This window comes from Suncus etruscus, chromosome 6 (assembly GCF_024139225.1).
Source record: "Suncus etruscus isolate mSunEtr1 chromosome 6, mSunEtr1.pri.cur, whole genome shotgun sequence".
Taxonomy (NCBI): domain Eukaryota; kingdom Metazoa; phylum Chordata; class Mammalia; order Eulipotyphla; family Soricidae; genus Suncus; species Suncus etruscus.
In genome coordinates this window covers 26,860,918-26,873,836 of record NC_064853.1, presented here as the reverse complement: position 1 = coordinate 26,873,836, position 12,919 = coordinate 26,860,918, and the positions used below count along the sequence as shown (strand labels likewise).

General features: G+C 39.6%; 1 protein-coding gene across 2 annotated transcripts in view; it reads right to left on the bottom strand.

The window, feature by feature from the left end:
• EPS15 (epidermal growth factor receptor pathway substrate 15) overlaps positions 1-12,919 on the bottom strand; it is a 169,472-nt gene that overhangs the window by 38,689 nt on the left and 117,864 nt on the right. For both annotated transcript variants that reach the window (XM_049774674.1, XM_049774675.1), the window contains exons 14-15: positions 9,578-9,739; positions 7,828-8,025 (exon numbers count right to left, since the gene is read on the bottom strand). In XM_049774674.1, coding sequence (XP_049630631.1) covers positions 7,828-8,025; positions 9,578-9,739 — 360 coding nt within the window. The remainder of the gene's footprint in view (positions 1-7,827; positions 8,026-9,577; positions 9,740-12,919) is intronic.

The window sequence follows — 12,919 nt, the reverse complement described above, 5'->3', positions numbered from 1 at the left end:
ATGCTTTGATACATATTTTGAATGCTTTAGGAACTTTGATTCAAAAATCACATGATTCAAACAACTATTCAATTTAAAAAAAATGGTCCAAGTATTGAGGAAAAGAGTAAAGAATCAGAGCAAGATATTTCATGATCCCAATATTCAAGTCATGTGTTCACTTCGGCAGCTCATATACCAATATTCAAGTCATTTTATATTCCTGACTTTACAATGTTGGAAATCAGAGGGCAGGAGAAAAATGCTTATTTATATCATTATTTACAATAAATAAATATATGTTAAAGGCAATCAAGAAAAAAAGTAAAAGTAAAATGTATGTTGTTTTCTTACAGAGAAGTGGAATGGAGGGGGATTGGGCTACACCTAGTGGTACTCAAGAATTATAACTTCTGGTCTGTGCTCAGGAAGGACCTCTGATCCTACTTGAGGGACCATATACAATGCTTAATCTAGGGTCAGCCTCATGCATGGCATTGCCTATACACTATCTCTCTGACACCCCCAAAATTAATAAAAAATAATAAATTTCAGAAAAGTTCTAGATTTTTCCATTAAAATATGATTAAAAAATAATAACAGGAGAGACAGTACTGCAGATAATGTGCTTGAGTTGCAGCATTTTACCCAGGTTCCATCCCCAGCACCCTACATGGTCCCTCAAGCCCATCAGGCATGATCCCTGAGCAGAGAGCCAGGAGTAAACCCCAAGCACATCTGAGTGTGTCTCTAAAATGAAAAGTACAAACAAAACAAAAAAATATAATGGAATTTCCTTTATTAACATGTTGTGAATTTTGCTTCTAGCAAACATAAATCACCAATTGACAGTTGACACATTGATTGCTTTCCCATAAGTTTTTAAACTGCTTAATCTGGAATCTGCAATTTATCATACATATTTTCAGAACTGTAAACTAAGAAATAACACACTGTATTGGGAAACATGTAAATCTAGCTGTCACCTTTTTTTTTGTTTTGTTTTGTTTTGTTTTGATCATACCCAACACTGCTCAGGGGTTACTCCTGGCTATGCACTCAGAAATCACTCCTGGCAGGCTTAGGGGAACATATGGGATGCTGGGATTTTAACCACCATCCTTCTGCATGCAAGACAAATGCTCTACCTCCATGCTATCTCTCCGGCTACCTTTTTTTTCCTTTCATGTTTTGGGGCCATACCTGGTAGTGCTCAGGGCTTATTCCTGGCTCTGTTTTCAGGGATCACTACTGGTGATGTTTAGAAGCCTAAATATTGAACTTGGGTTCAATACCAAGACTGAACTTGGGTAGACTGCAAGCAAGACAAGTGCCTTATTTTTTTTTTTACTATCTTTCTGGCCCCAGGTCTCCATTTCTTACTTCATACAGGGTGTATAAGAACTACCTCCATGAGATTATTATTAAATGAGGCAAAGGAGCTGGAGAGATAGTACAGCAGTAGGGCATTTGCCTTGCACACAGCTGACCAGGGTTCGATTTCTGGCATCTCATCTGGTCCTCAGAGCCTGCCAAGGGCTAGCTATTTCTGAGTACAAAGCCGGAGTAACCTCTGAACGCTGCTAGGTATGACCAAAACCAAAACAACAACAATAACAAAAGGCAAAGATGTAAATAATGGGCAACGTACTCAAAAGTACCTGACACAGGGGCCGAAGAAATAGCACAGCGGTGGGGCGTTTGCCTTGCATGCTGAAGGACATTGGTTCGAATCCCTGCATCCCATATGGTTCCCTGAGCCTGCTGGGGGGCGATTTCTGAGCATAGAGCCAGGAATAACCCCTGAACATTGCCGGGTGTGACCCAAAAACCAAAAACCAAAAAAAAAAAAAAAGAAAGTACCTGAAAACACACTATATTTGCTATAATTATAATATTGTTTCCTTACTCTTTTCCCATCAATTCACCAGTTATTAAAAAGCTAAAGACTTCAGGCTCTTCAACATTTAGTTCAACGATATACAATGAAAGTGCTCAATATGTCCTTATGCTCTTGACATAATTTTTAAACTTTACTCCATAGAAATAATTTTATACCCTAACCCACTTATTATGTATATTATACATGAATATGATGAATATTTCTGAAAATAATGTGATAATACATATGTAAGTGTATGTAATTAATATTAGTACATTTGCATGTATATTTCATATATATATATATATATATATAGAGAGAGAGAGAGAGAGAGAGAGAGAGAGAAGTTCCATAAGAACTTATTCTTACTACATGTAATTCACGCTGGTATTTCCTATACTATTTCATTAAAAATAGTTTTATCATGTCCATTAAATCAATATCAATATCCTTTTCTTTTTTTTTTTTTGGTTTTTGGGCCACACCCTGTGGCGCTCAGGGGTTACTCCTGGCTATGCGCTCAGAAGTTGCTCCTGGCTTCTTGGGGGACCATATGGGACGCCGGGGGATCAAACCGCGGTCCGTCCTAGGCTAGCGCAGGCAAGGCAGGCACCTTACCTACAGCGCCACCGCCCGGCCCCAATATCAATATCCTTTACAAACCTGTTTAAAATCTAAAACATTAAGACCAAAAATAATACTCAGTATGTAGAGTTAATAGTCAATGTATTTGTTACTTATAGTTTTTTGAGCCAATTGATCTTAAATAAATAGGTTTTCTTTTTTTTTTTTTGGTTTTTGGGCCACACCCGGAGGTGCTCAGGGGTTGCTCCAGGCTGTCTGCTCAGAAATAGCTCCTGGCAGGCACGGGGGACCATATGGGACACCGGGATTCGAACCAACCACCTTTGGTCCTGGATCGGCTGCTTGCAAGGCAAACGCCACTGTGCTATCTCTCCGGGCCCAAACAAATAGGTTTTCAATGTCTAGCTCTTTCATTCACTTGTCACCAAAATCCTGTTCTCCCTTAGTCTCCATTTAAAATTTTTATATTAGTCTAAGTAGTATAAATCAGAGTTAGGAACACAGTTCTTTGCATTTTCTTTTTCTCTAAATACTAGGAACAAGACAGAATTTTTTTTCTTTAGTTATTCTATTTGTCATGGAAAAAAGTACGTCAGCATCAGAGAACCTTGAAAGTACTGGCTAATTTACAACCAGATTTTCATTTTTATAGACTCATCGGCATATACTGCCCTCTGTGGGAAAGACACAAATGTCACTAGTGTAAAGTAAGAAATTGGTACATTTGCAAACTAGAGAGATAGTTTATCAGGGAAAGCACTTGCATATGGTCCTCCAAGACTAGCCAAATGTGATTTCTAAAAGCAAAGCCAGGAGAAAGCCCAGGTATGGGGTCTGTCCCTTCCCAATAAAAAATATTATAATTTTTTTCTTTTCTTTTGGCGTTAGGCCATATCAGATGATGCTCAGAGGTTATTAATGGCTATGTGCTGAGAAATCACTTCTGGCTTGGGGGACCATATGGGATGCTGAGAATTTGAACTGTAGTTCATCCTAGGTCAGTGTGTGCAAGGCAAAAGCTCTAACCACTTGTGCCACTGCTCCGATCTCATAATTTATTCTTAATGTTGTAGACTAAATGCAATGCTATAATTCCAAATTATATTAAATATACTCTGGGATAATGATAGTATAATTTGCTAAAACTATTTTCCTTGCCCACAAACATGATTTCATTTTTCTCAGTAATTATTTATAATATCTAGAATTCTTTCTACTTTTCTCATTTATATGTTCACTGTAAAGTGCCCTTTCAGAAAAGTCAGGAAAAGACAGTAAAAGTGTAAGTAAAAATAATTTACTAATCAAATATCTGATAAAAGGCATATCCAGAATTTTTTTTTTTTTTTTTTTGGTTTTGGGGTCGCACCTGGTGGTGCTCAGGGTTACTCCTGCCTCAGCACTCAGAAATGGCTCCTGGCAGGCTCAGGGGACTTTATGGGATGTCAGGAATCGAACTGGGGCCTTTCCTGTGTTGGCTGTGCAAACAAGGCAAACGCCCTACTACTGTGCTATCGCTCTGGCCCCCAGAATATTTATTTTTAACTTTTGTAACTTAGTAAATCAAACAATTCAATTTATTATTATTCTTTTGTTTTGTTTTTGCTTTTGGGTCACACCTGGTGACGCTCAGGGATTACTCCTGGCTCTGTGCTTAGAAATCGCTGGTGGCAGGATCAGGGGACCATATGAGATGTTGGGAATTGAACTAGTGTAGGTCCTGGGTCAACAGTGTACAAGGCAAATGCCCTACCACTGTGCTATCTCTCCAGCCCCTGAGTTCAATTTTTAAAAGGGAAATAAACTTACATAAACATTTATTTTAAGAGACCATACAAGGCTATAATTAACACTAAACACATGAAAAGATATTCAGCAGAGCAGTATTAGAGAAATGCAAATGAAAAATTATCTGAAATACTTTACACTTTCTAGAATAATACTCAAAAGCAGATGATAATCAGATGAAACTCAAAGGCTCACTAGTACAGAGACAAACTGTAAAGAGGACAAACTAGAACCTCATATGTTAATGGGAATGTAAAATGGTATAGTAAAAAGTACAAAAAATGATAAAAAAAAACCCTACAATATAAGCATTTATCCTATACCCAAGACTTGTGGAAAATACAAAGAATTATTTGCAGGAGTTTACATCAGTTTAAAAAAAAAAAAAACTCAAATGCCCATTAACCGGTGAATGGACAACTAAAACACTTTATAAAATATACAATGGAATATATTGTTGATACACGGGTGAAGCTCAGAAACATTATACTAAGAGGAGAAACCACACGAATAAGACTTCATCTCTATGAAATTCTCAGAATGACACAACTTTAGAAGCAAAACCAAATTAGTAGTTAATGGTATTAGGGCTCGGGACTGACTACAAATAAAAAAATCTTTTGGGAGTTATGAAAATGGTCTAAAACTGGATTGTGGTGTCTGAGCAACTCTAAATTGTATCCTTAAATCCAATGAAAGTTTATGGTATCATAAATTATTTAAAAAGTTTTAAAAATTTATTTTTGAGCCATAACTAATGGTGCTCGGGGCTACTCCTAGTGCATTGCCTATGGGACCAAGCAGTGTTGGGGGTTGAGCCTGAGTCTCTTGCATACAGACAATGAACACTAACCCTCTGAGTGTCTTTCTGGCCTCAAAAATATTTCTTATAAAAATTCAAAGAATTGGGGGGCTAGAGAGATAGAATGGAAGTAGGGCTTTTGCCTTGCATGCAAAAGGATGGTTGTTCGAATCCTGGCATCCCATATGGTCCCCCGAGCCTGCCAGATGCGATTTCTGAGCGAGCATAGAGCCAGGAGTAACCTGAGCGATGTTGGGTGTGACCCAAAAACCAAAGATAACAAAAACTAAAAAAACAAAAAAAAAACTCAAAGAATAGTTTTAAAAAATATTCATTCAGGGGATGAATGGTGGATAGAATCTTATCTTACATAGTTGATCTAGGTTTGATCCCGGCATCTTATATGGTTCTCTGAGCTCTTCAGGAGTGATTCCTAAATGAAGAATCCTTAAGCACCACTGAATGTGGTAAAAAAAAAACAAAACAAACAAACAAAAAAAAAAACCCGTATTTGTTTTGTGGCATTCTTTTGGGATGCCAGGGATTGAACACGAATTAGCTACATGCAAGCCAAGCAAGTGCATTGCCTACTGTACAATCTCTCTGGTCCCATTTAGTAAACTTTCTTTTAGATTACCTATTTAGCATTTATACTTGAAAAAAATATAAGTTCTAAATAGATTAAAAGGCATACATTCTTTTTTTTAGGTGGGGACACATCAGGCAGTGCTCAGGGCTCTGTGCTCAGAATCACTCCTGGCAAGCTCGAGGGACAATATGGGATACCCGAAATAGAACTCGGGTCTGTCCCAGGATAGCAGCGTGCAAGGCAAACACCCTATCACTGTGTTATCTTTGGCCCCAAAAAGCATAAATTTTTTTTTGGGGGGGGGGGTCACACTGGCAGCATTCAGAGGTTACTCCTGGCTCTACGCTCAGAAATCACTCCTGGCAGGCTGGGGGGGACCACATGGGATGTCGGGATTTGAACCACCATCCTTCTGCGTCTAAGGCAAATGCCCTACTGCTGTGAATCTCTCTGACCCCCAAAAGTAAAAATTCTTCTTTTTTTTTTTTTTGTTTTTTTGGGCCACACCCATTTGATGCTCAGGGCTTACTACTGCCTAAGCGCTCAGAAATTGCCCCTGGCTTGGGGGGACCATATGGAAGGCCACCTTACCTCTAGCGCCACCACTGGCCCCGCAAAAATTCTTAAAGCAAAAAGCTCACTAAAAAAGTCATACATGGAACCAAACATGCTGGGGAGAATGTTACTGTTATATAAATTACATGATTAGGGTTGGCTTCATGTAACATAAGTGCCTTAAATCTCTTTGGCTCTTGTAAAGGCTATGCAATCATGGATAAATTATTTAACCTTAGTTGGCTTCATTTAGTTCACATTTAAAATTTAAAAAATTGAGTGGCATGATTTCTAAATTCATGTCTTTCTTATTATCATCCTATAGAAACCTTATTCTCCATTTAGAGAAGCCTCATCACAACACTACATATTTATTTCTTTTCTTTTTTTACTCACTGTACCTCTGGCCCCACTACATATTTATTTCTATAAAAAAATTTCCTAATTTAAAAATTGAAATGCAGCACTTGGTTACATTATCTGAGGTCACAGGTTTAATCCCTGGAGCTTTAAAACAACAACAACAAAAAAAAAGAAACAACAAATAAGAATTCCCAAATGAGCAAAATTGATTTTTAAGATCAGAATCACAAGTAAGAAGATAGGTTACTATTTATAAAAGTAAGCAATGCTTTCTGAACAGAAGTATCAGGCATTATGCTACAATATCTCACAGGTTTTGCCTCAATCCTTACAGCAGCAGTCCTAAGAAGTAGGGGTATTGGGCCCGGAGAGATAGCACAGCGGCGTTTGCCTTGTAAGCAGCTGATCCAGGACCAAAGGTGGTTGGTTCGAATCCCAGTGTCCCATATGGTCCCCCGTGTCTGCCAGGAGCTATTTCTGAGTAACCCGAGCCAGGAGTAACCCGAGCAACACCTGAGCAACGCCAGGTGTGGCCCAAAAACAAACAAACAAAAGTAGAGATAATTTTGATTATGCAATTTCAAATATGAAGAGTCTGATATGTAAGAATCTGATTCAGATAATAAGTGGCAAAAATTAAAAACTAAACCAGTTGACCAATCACTGCTCCAATGATAGCCACCAGGTACTAAGAAGTATGGTACTTTCCATTTATGACAGGTAATAATAAACTACCTACATAACAGATTAATTAAATAATAAACTAGGAAGAGGGAGATGAAGCAATAGATGAAGGAATCTTTTCTTCATTGAAAAGATACATGAGGGGCCGGAGAGATAGCATGGAGGTAAGGCGTTTGCCTTTCATGCACAAGGTCATCGGTTCGAATCCCGGCGCCCCATATGGTCCCCCGTGCCTGCCAGGAGCAATTTCTGAGCCTGGAGCCAGGAATAACCCCTGAGCACTGCCGGGTGTGACCCCCAAAAAAAAAAACAAAAAAAAAGAAAAAAAAAAAAAAAGAAAAAATACATGAATCGGGAACTAGAAGAATAGTACCATTGAGGTGTTTAACTTGGATCCGGCCGACCCTGGTTTGATCTCTGCATCATATGATTCTTCAGCACAACCAGGAGTTACTCCTGAGTAGTCAGGAATAGCCCACAAAGCTGGCCAGTATCACTAAGGGTAGCCCCTGAACCCTACATGCTGATTTGGAGATCTCCTTCCACGTCTCAAAATTATGTGAGGGCTTATTTATATTTCTCACCACCACAAAGACTTACGGAACTAATTTCCTGTTGTGAATCTTGCAGTTGCTGCTGAAGAGGTACCAGTTGAGCCTTCCCTGACTCCACACTCTCCTCTAATTCTGCTGTTTCTTGCTGTAGACGACTCAGTTCTTCCCTAGCTTTGGCCAGTTCTTCTTCATAAGTAGAAATTTGTGATTCTTGACTGGTTATTTCAGCTTTCAGGGATGAGATCTGCATTATAGAAGCAAATGAAAAGAAAGGGGATTTAAAAAAAGATGTCATTAAAATATTTCATAATGCAATAGATTTATTTCATCTGGCTGTTCTGGTGTGATCTGATGTAGCTTTTGGGTGGAAAAGTCAATTTGGGGAGGAATAAGGAGTTGAAGTATGAGGGCTGGAGAGAGAGCATGGAGGTAAGGTGTTTGCCTTTCATGCAGAAGTACGGTGGTTCGAATCCCGGCATCCCATATGGTCCCCTGTGCCCGCCAGGGGCAATTTCTGAGCATAGAGACAGGAATAACCCCTGAGCACTGCCGGGTGTGACCCAAAAACCAAAACCAAAACCAAACAAACAAACAAACAAAAAAGAGTTGAAGTATATAATAATACCTGCATATTAAAAATGGAGAAAACAGTACATCAATTACCGTATTTTCCAGCGTTTAAGACAACTAACTGGGCGTATAAGATGAACCCCTACTTTTCCTGTTAAAATATAGGGTTTGCATATATTCACCATATAAAACTACCTCTCTTTTAATGCACACCAAATGGAAATTAAAAAATGTAAGAGAAAAACAGTAGAACCCTCAAAGGTTAATAGTATGTGTTTAATAAAGCTAGACTTTGAAGTACCAACAATCATTTTACATTTGTCATTTGTAATGAGTGACTGTGATATTTTTTTTTTTTTGGTTTTTGGGCCACCCCTGGCGTTGCTCAGGAGTTACTCCTGGCTGTCTGCTCAGAAATAGCTCCTGGCAGGCACAGGGACCATGTGAGACGCCGGGATTCGAACCAACCACCTTTGGTCCTGGATCGGCTGCTTGCAAGGCAAACGCCACTGTGCTATCTCTCTGGGCCCTTGACTGTGATTTTTTAATCGTGATTTACAATGAGAGCAGGGAGAGGGGGCTCCTCCAACAGAAGCTGGCTGGGGTGCAGTAATTAATAGGACAGCTAGAGGGAGAAAGGGTGACTCCTCGTTTTCCCATAAAAGCTGAACAGAGGATTGAACACAGGAAGGCGGAATACATGGAGGTTGGATGAGATGTGGTGCTCGGTAACTCAGTTCCTCTGTGTGTCCTGAAATCAGGACAAGCAGAGGACTGAGCACCGGAAAGCTGCATACCAATGATGACACCCGGCAGTTGGATGGGATGCAGTGCTCAGTAACTCAGTTCCTCTGTGTGCCCTGAAAGATGAATCAGGACAAGCAGAGGATTGAGTGATGATGCTTGGCAGCTGGATGGGAAGAGGGGGGCAGATCACTCATCACTGAAGTTGGAGTAAGTTTCAGCATGCCGTATACCAGGGTATAAGATGACTGCCGACTTTTAAGGTTTTCATGGGATAAAAAGTCATCTTATGTGCTGGAAAATACATACTCTATTTCCCCTGAAGAGTGTCTATAAATTCTGGGTGAACCTTGCTTCATTTTCTTTATATCCAACTGCTAACCAGACTATCACCTAACTACCTCTGCCGACAGAGATTGTTTTCCTTAAACCATGAGAAGCACAATGCAATAGTCAAAGCACAGTAAAGAGTCAAACTCTACCAGCTGGGCCTCCTCGGCACATTTCTTTCTAACTTCTTTGAGTTGCTCTTCCAACTGGGCTTTTTGCTCGTCCAGCCCATCAAGGAGTTCCTGTACTTGTTGTTTCTGGGCCTGTAGTTTTTGAAGATTGGTATTTTCCCTTTCAACTTCATCTTGAAGATCCTGAAATACAATAAATTTGACTTAGTTATTTTTCTTTAGAGGCAAGAGAAGGCTTAGTCAACAATTTTTTAAAGCCCACTTTTATGTGGGTTTGGCTTAGACACCATACCTAGAGGTATTCTGAGGGCACGCTTCAGACACTGTGCTCAGGGATCACTCCTGGTGGTGCTCAGGAGACCATTTAAGGTACAGGGGATTTAACCTTGGTTGAATGCATGCAAGGCAAACATTCAACTTTATTATCTTCTAATTTCCTACTCCCTAAAGCCAATCCTTAGGGAAAATAAATTTTTGTCTTATTACTGGGCTCTATCAGTTGTTGCACCGGCTTATTCCTGGCTCTATGATCACTACTAGCAGTGCTCAGGGGACATATAGGAACATGCCATACTGGAGATCAAACCCAGGCCTGCCATGGGCAAGGCAAGTAAGCACCTTAACCCCTGTACTATCTCTGTTCCTCTTGTTTTATAAGAATATTAGGCTATTTGATTGGAGGATTCATAGTTTTAATCACAATCTTTACTTAAAAACCCTTCTGTAAATTCAAATTTGTAAGTACAAAATTTATACATTCAAATTTCCCTTAAATGCCTGACAATCTTACCTAGCATGACCAACCTCCTGACACCCCCACATTCCCCAAATCTATTCTCAATCACACTCTCTACCTCCACAAAACGAAAACAAAACAAAGAAACACAGCATAGTCAACTCTTCTTTTTCTCACATCTCCAAACTTTCAGTAAATCTTGTTTGTTTCCAAATATATATGTAAAAAAAGATTTTTTTTTCCTTTAACCTTAGTTCAAGTCACTTTTATCTTTCCTGAAAAGCTGCCTTCCATTGGCTTCCCTGCATCTACCCAGGCCACCTCTCCTTCTACTGTCAGCACAGCAGTCTCTATTTGAAGTCTGTCAGAGGATGGCACTCTTATACTCAGAACTGCATGGATCATCTTTACTGTCAAACAAAAATTCTTTTTTTTTTTTTTTTTTTTTTTTTTTAGGCCACATCCAGCAGTGCACAGAGCTTACTCCTTGCTCTGTGTTCAGGGGTCACTCCTGGCAGGGCTCAGGGGTCCATTTGGGATTCTGGGGATCATGCCTGGTTAGGCCATGTTCAAGGCAAGTGCCCTACCCACTGTTCTATCTCTCTGGCCCCACTCAAAAGTCCTTAAAATGACCCTACATAATCTACTTCATTTCATCTTGCATTCTCACTGCTTGCTGTATTTCAGCTACTGTGGCCTCACTGCTGCTCCTAAAACATAAGAGAAATTCTTTTCTCAGTGTCTTGCATTGATCAATCCCTTTCCTAGAAAGTTCTTCCCCCAAGTATCCACTTCAGTAAATTTCATATCTCTTTAAGTTTTTGCTCAGTCACTGCTTTCTCACCTTCTGACTGTCATTCTCATCACCACCTTCTAGCCTACTCACTTCCAATTCTCCAATTAACACTCTCTCCATGTTAATTGATAACATAAGGTTGTTTTCTTTTGGGGGGTGTTGGGCCACAACTGTCAGTGCTCAGGGGTTACTCCTGGCTCTGCACTCAGAAATCATTTCTGGCAAGTTCAGGGGATGACCATGAACTAATGGGATGCAGGGGATAAAACTCAGGTCAGTCCCAGGCTGGCAACATGCAAGGCAAACGCCCTACAACTGTGCTATCACTCCAGCCCATTAAGTTTGTTTTCTGTAACAGTTTTATGGATATAACTCACAAACCATATTTTTCATCCATTTAGGTGGGGCAGTGAATGGAAGAGAATAATGGTGAAAGAAGCAGACCCTGGGTGAATGATGTGGCGTTGAGAGTTTGTATGCATGCTTAACTGTACAGTTAGCTGGCAGTATACATTAGAGGTTAAAGTGCTTGCCCTGCTGTACACATTCAACCCTAGTTCAATCCCTGGCACTAAAAGCACCACTGGGAATGACCCGAGCAGAGTTAGAAATAAGAACTGAGCACTAACAGGAAGCTTATAAACAAACAAACGAACAAAAACCCCCCCAAACAATTAGCCAAGTAGGCAGAGTGGAGAGAGGGAGGGAATGGTGGAGAGACACTGATATAGTGGTGGGTTTGGAGTTAGACGCTATTTTTCTTAAAAAAATTTTTCTTAAAAAAGCTGGAACGGGGCCCGGAGAGATAGCACAGCGGTGTTTGCCTTGCAAGCAGCCGATCCAGAACCTAAGGTGGTTGGTTCGAATCCCGGTGTCCCATATGGTCCCCCCGTTCCTGCCAGGAGCTATTTCTGAGCAGACAGCCAGAAATAAACCTGAGCATCGCCGGGTATGGCCCGAAAACCAAAAAAAAAAAAAAAAAAAAAAAAAAAAGCTGGAACGATAGCACAGCAGTAGAGCGTTTTGCCTTGAATGCGACTGCTCAAGACGGAACTGGGTTGGATCCCCGGTGTCCCATATGGTCCCCCCAACCTTGGAGTGATTTCTGAGTGTATAGCCAGGAGTAACCCGAGCCGTCACCGGGTGTGGCAATAAATAAATAAAAAGCTTTGTAAATCATAAAACCTGAAAGCTTTAAGGCTTTAAGTCAGAGATCTCTAATTATCAAAATTTTAAGATAAATTCATTACCCACCAAAGAAAACCTAGCTTTTCAATCAACTCAGAACTAATCCACTTTCTATGTTTACTTATAGTTTACCTATTTTGGATATTTTCATATAAGTATAATCATACATCATGTGGAATTTTGTGACTGACTTGAAACAGCAGCATGTTTCAAGGTTCATCTTTGTTGGCATTAAATACTTATTTTATAAAGCTTTATTGAGGCATAATTATGTGTCACAATTTGCCTCCTGTATATAATTAAAATTTAATAAGTCATAATGTAAAACCACATCACACATCAGTTCTAGAACATCCATTTGCATCACCTACAACCTTCTCTTACCCTCTTCCTCAATTCTCATGCCCATTTCAAGTCCCAGGAAACCAACGATGTGCGTTCTGTCATTATAGTTTTTGCCTTCTGTAGAATTTCAGGTAGACAGGATAATATAATATGTAGTCTATTTTACTTGGCTACTTTCAACTCGTGTAAAATATAAGACTTATGGCATTTTCATCTGTGGTTGCATTATAAGTAGTTTGTTCCTATTTACTGATGAATAATAGTCCATAGTATAGTACATATTTTTTGGCTTTTTATG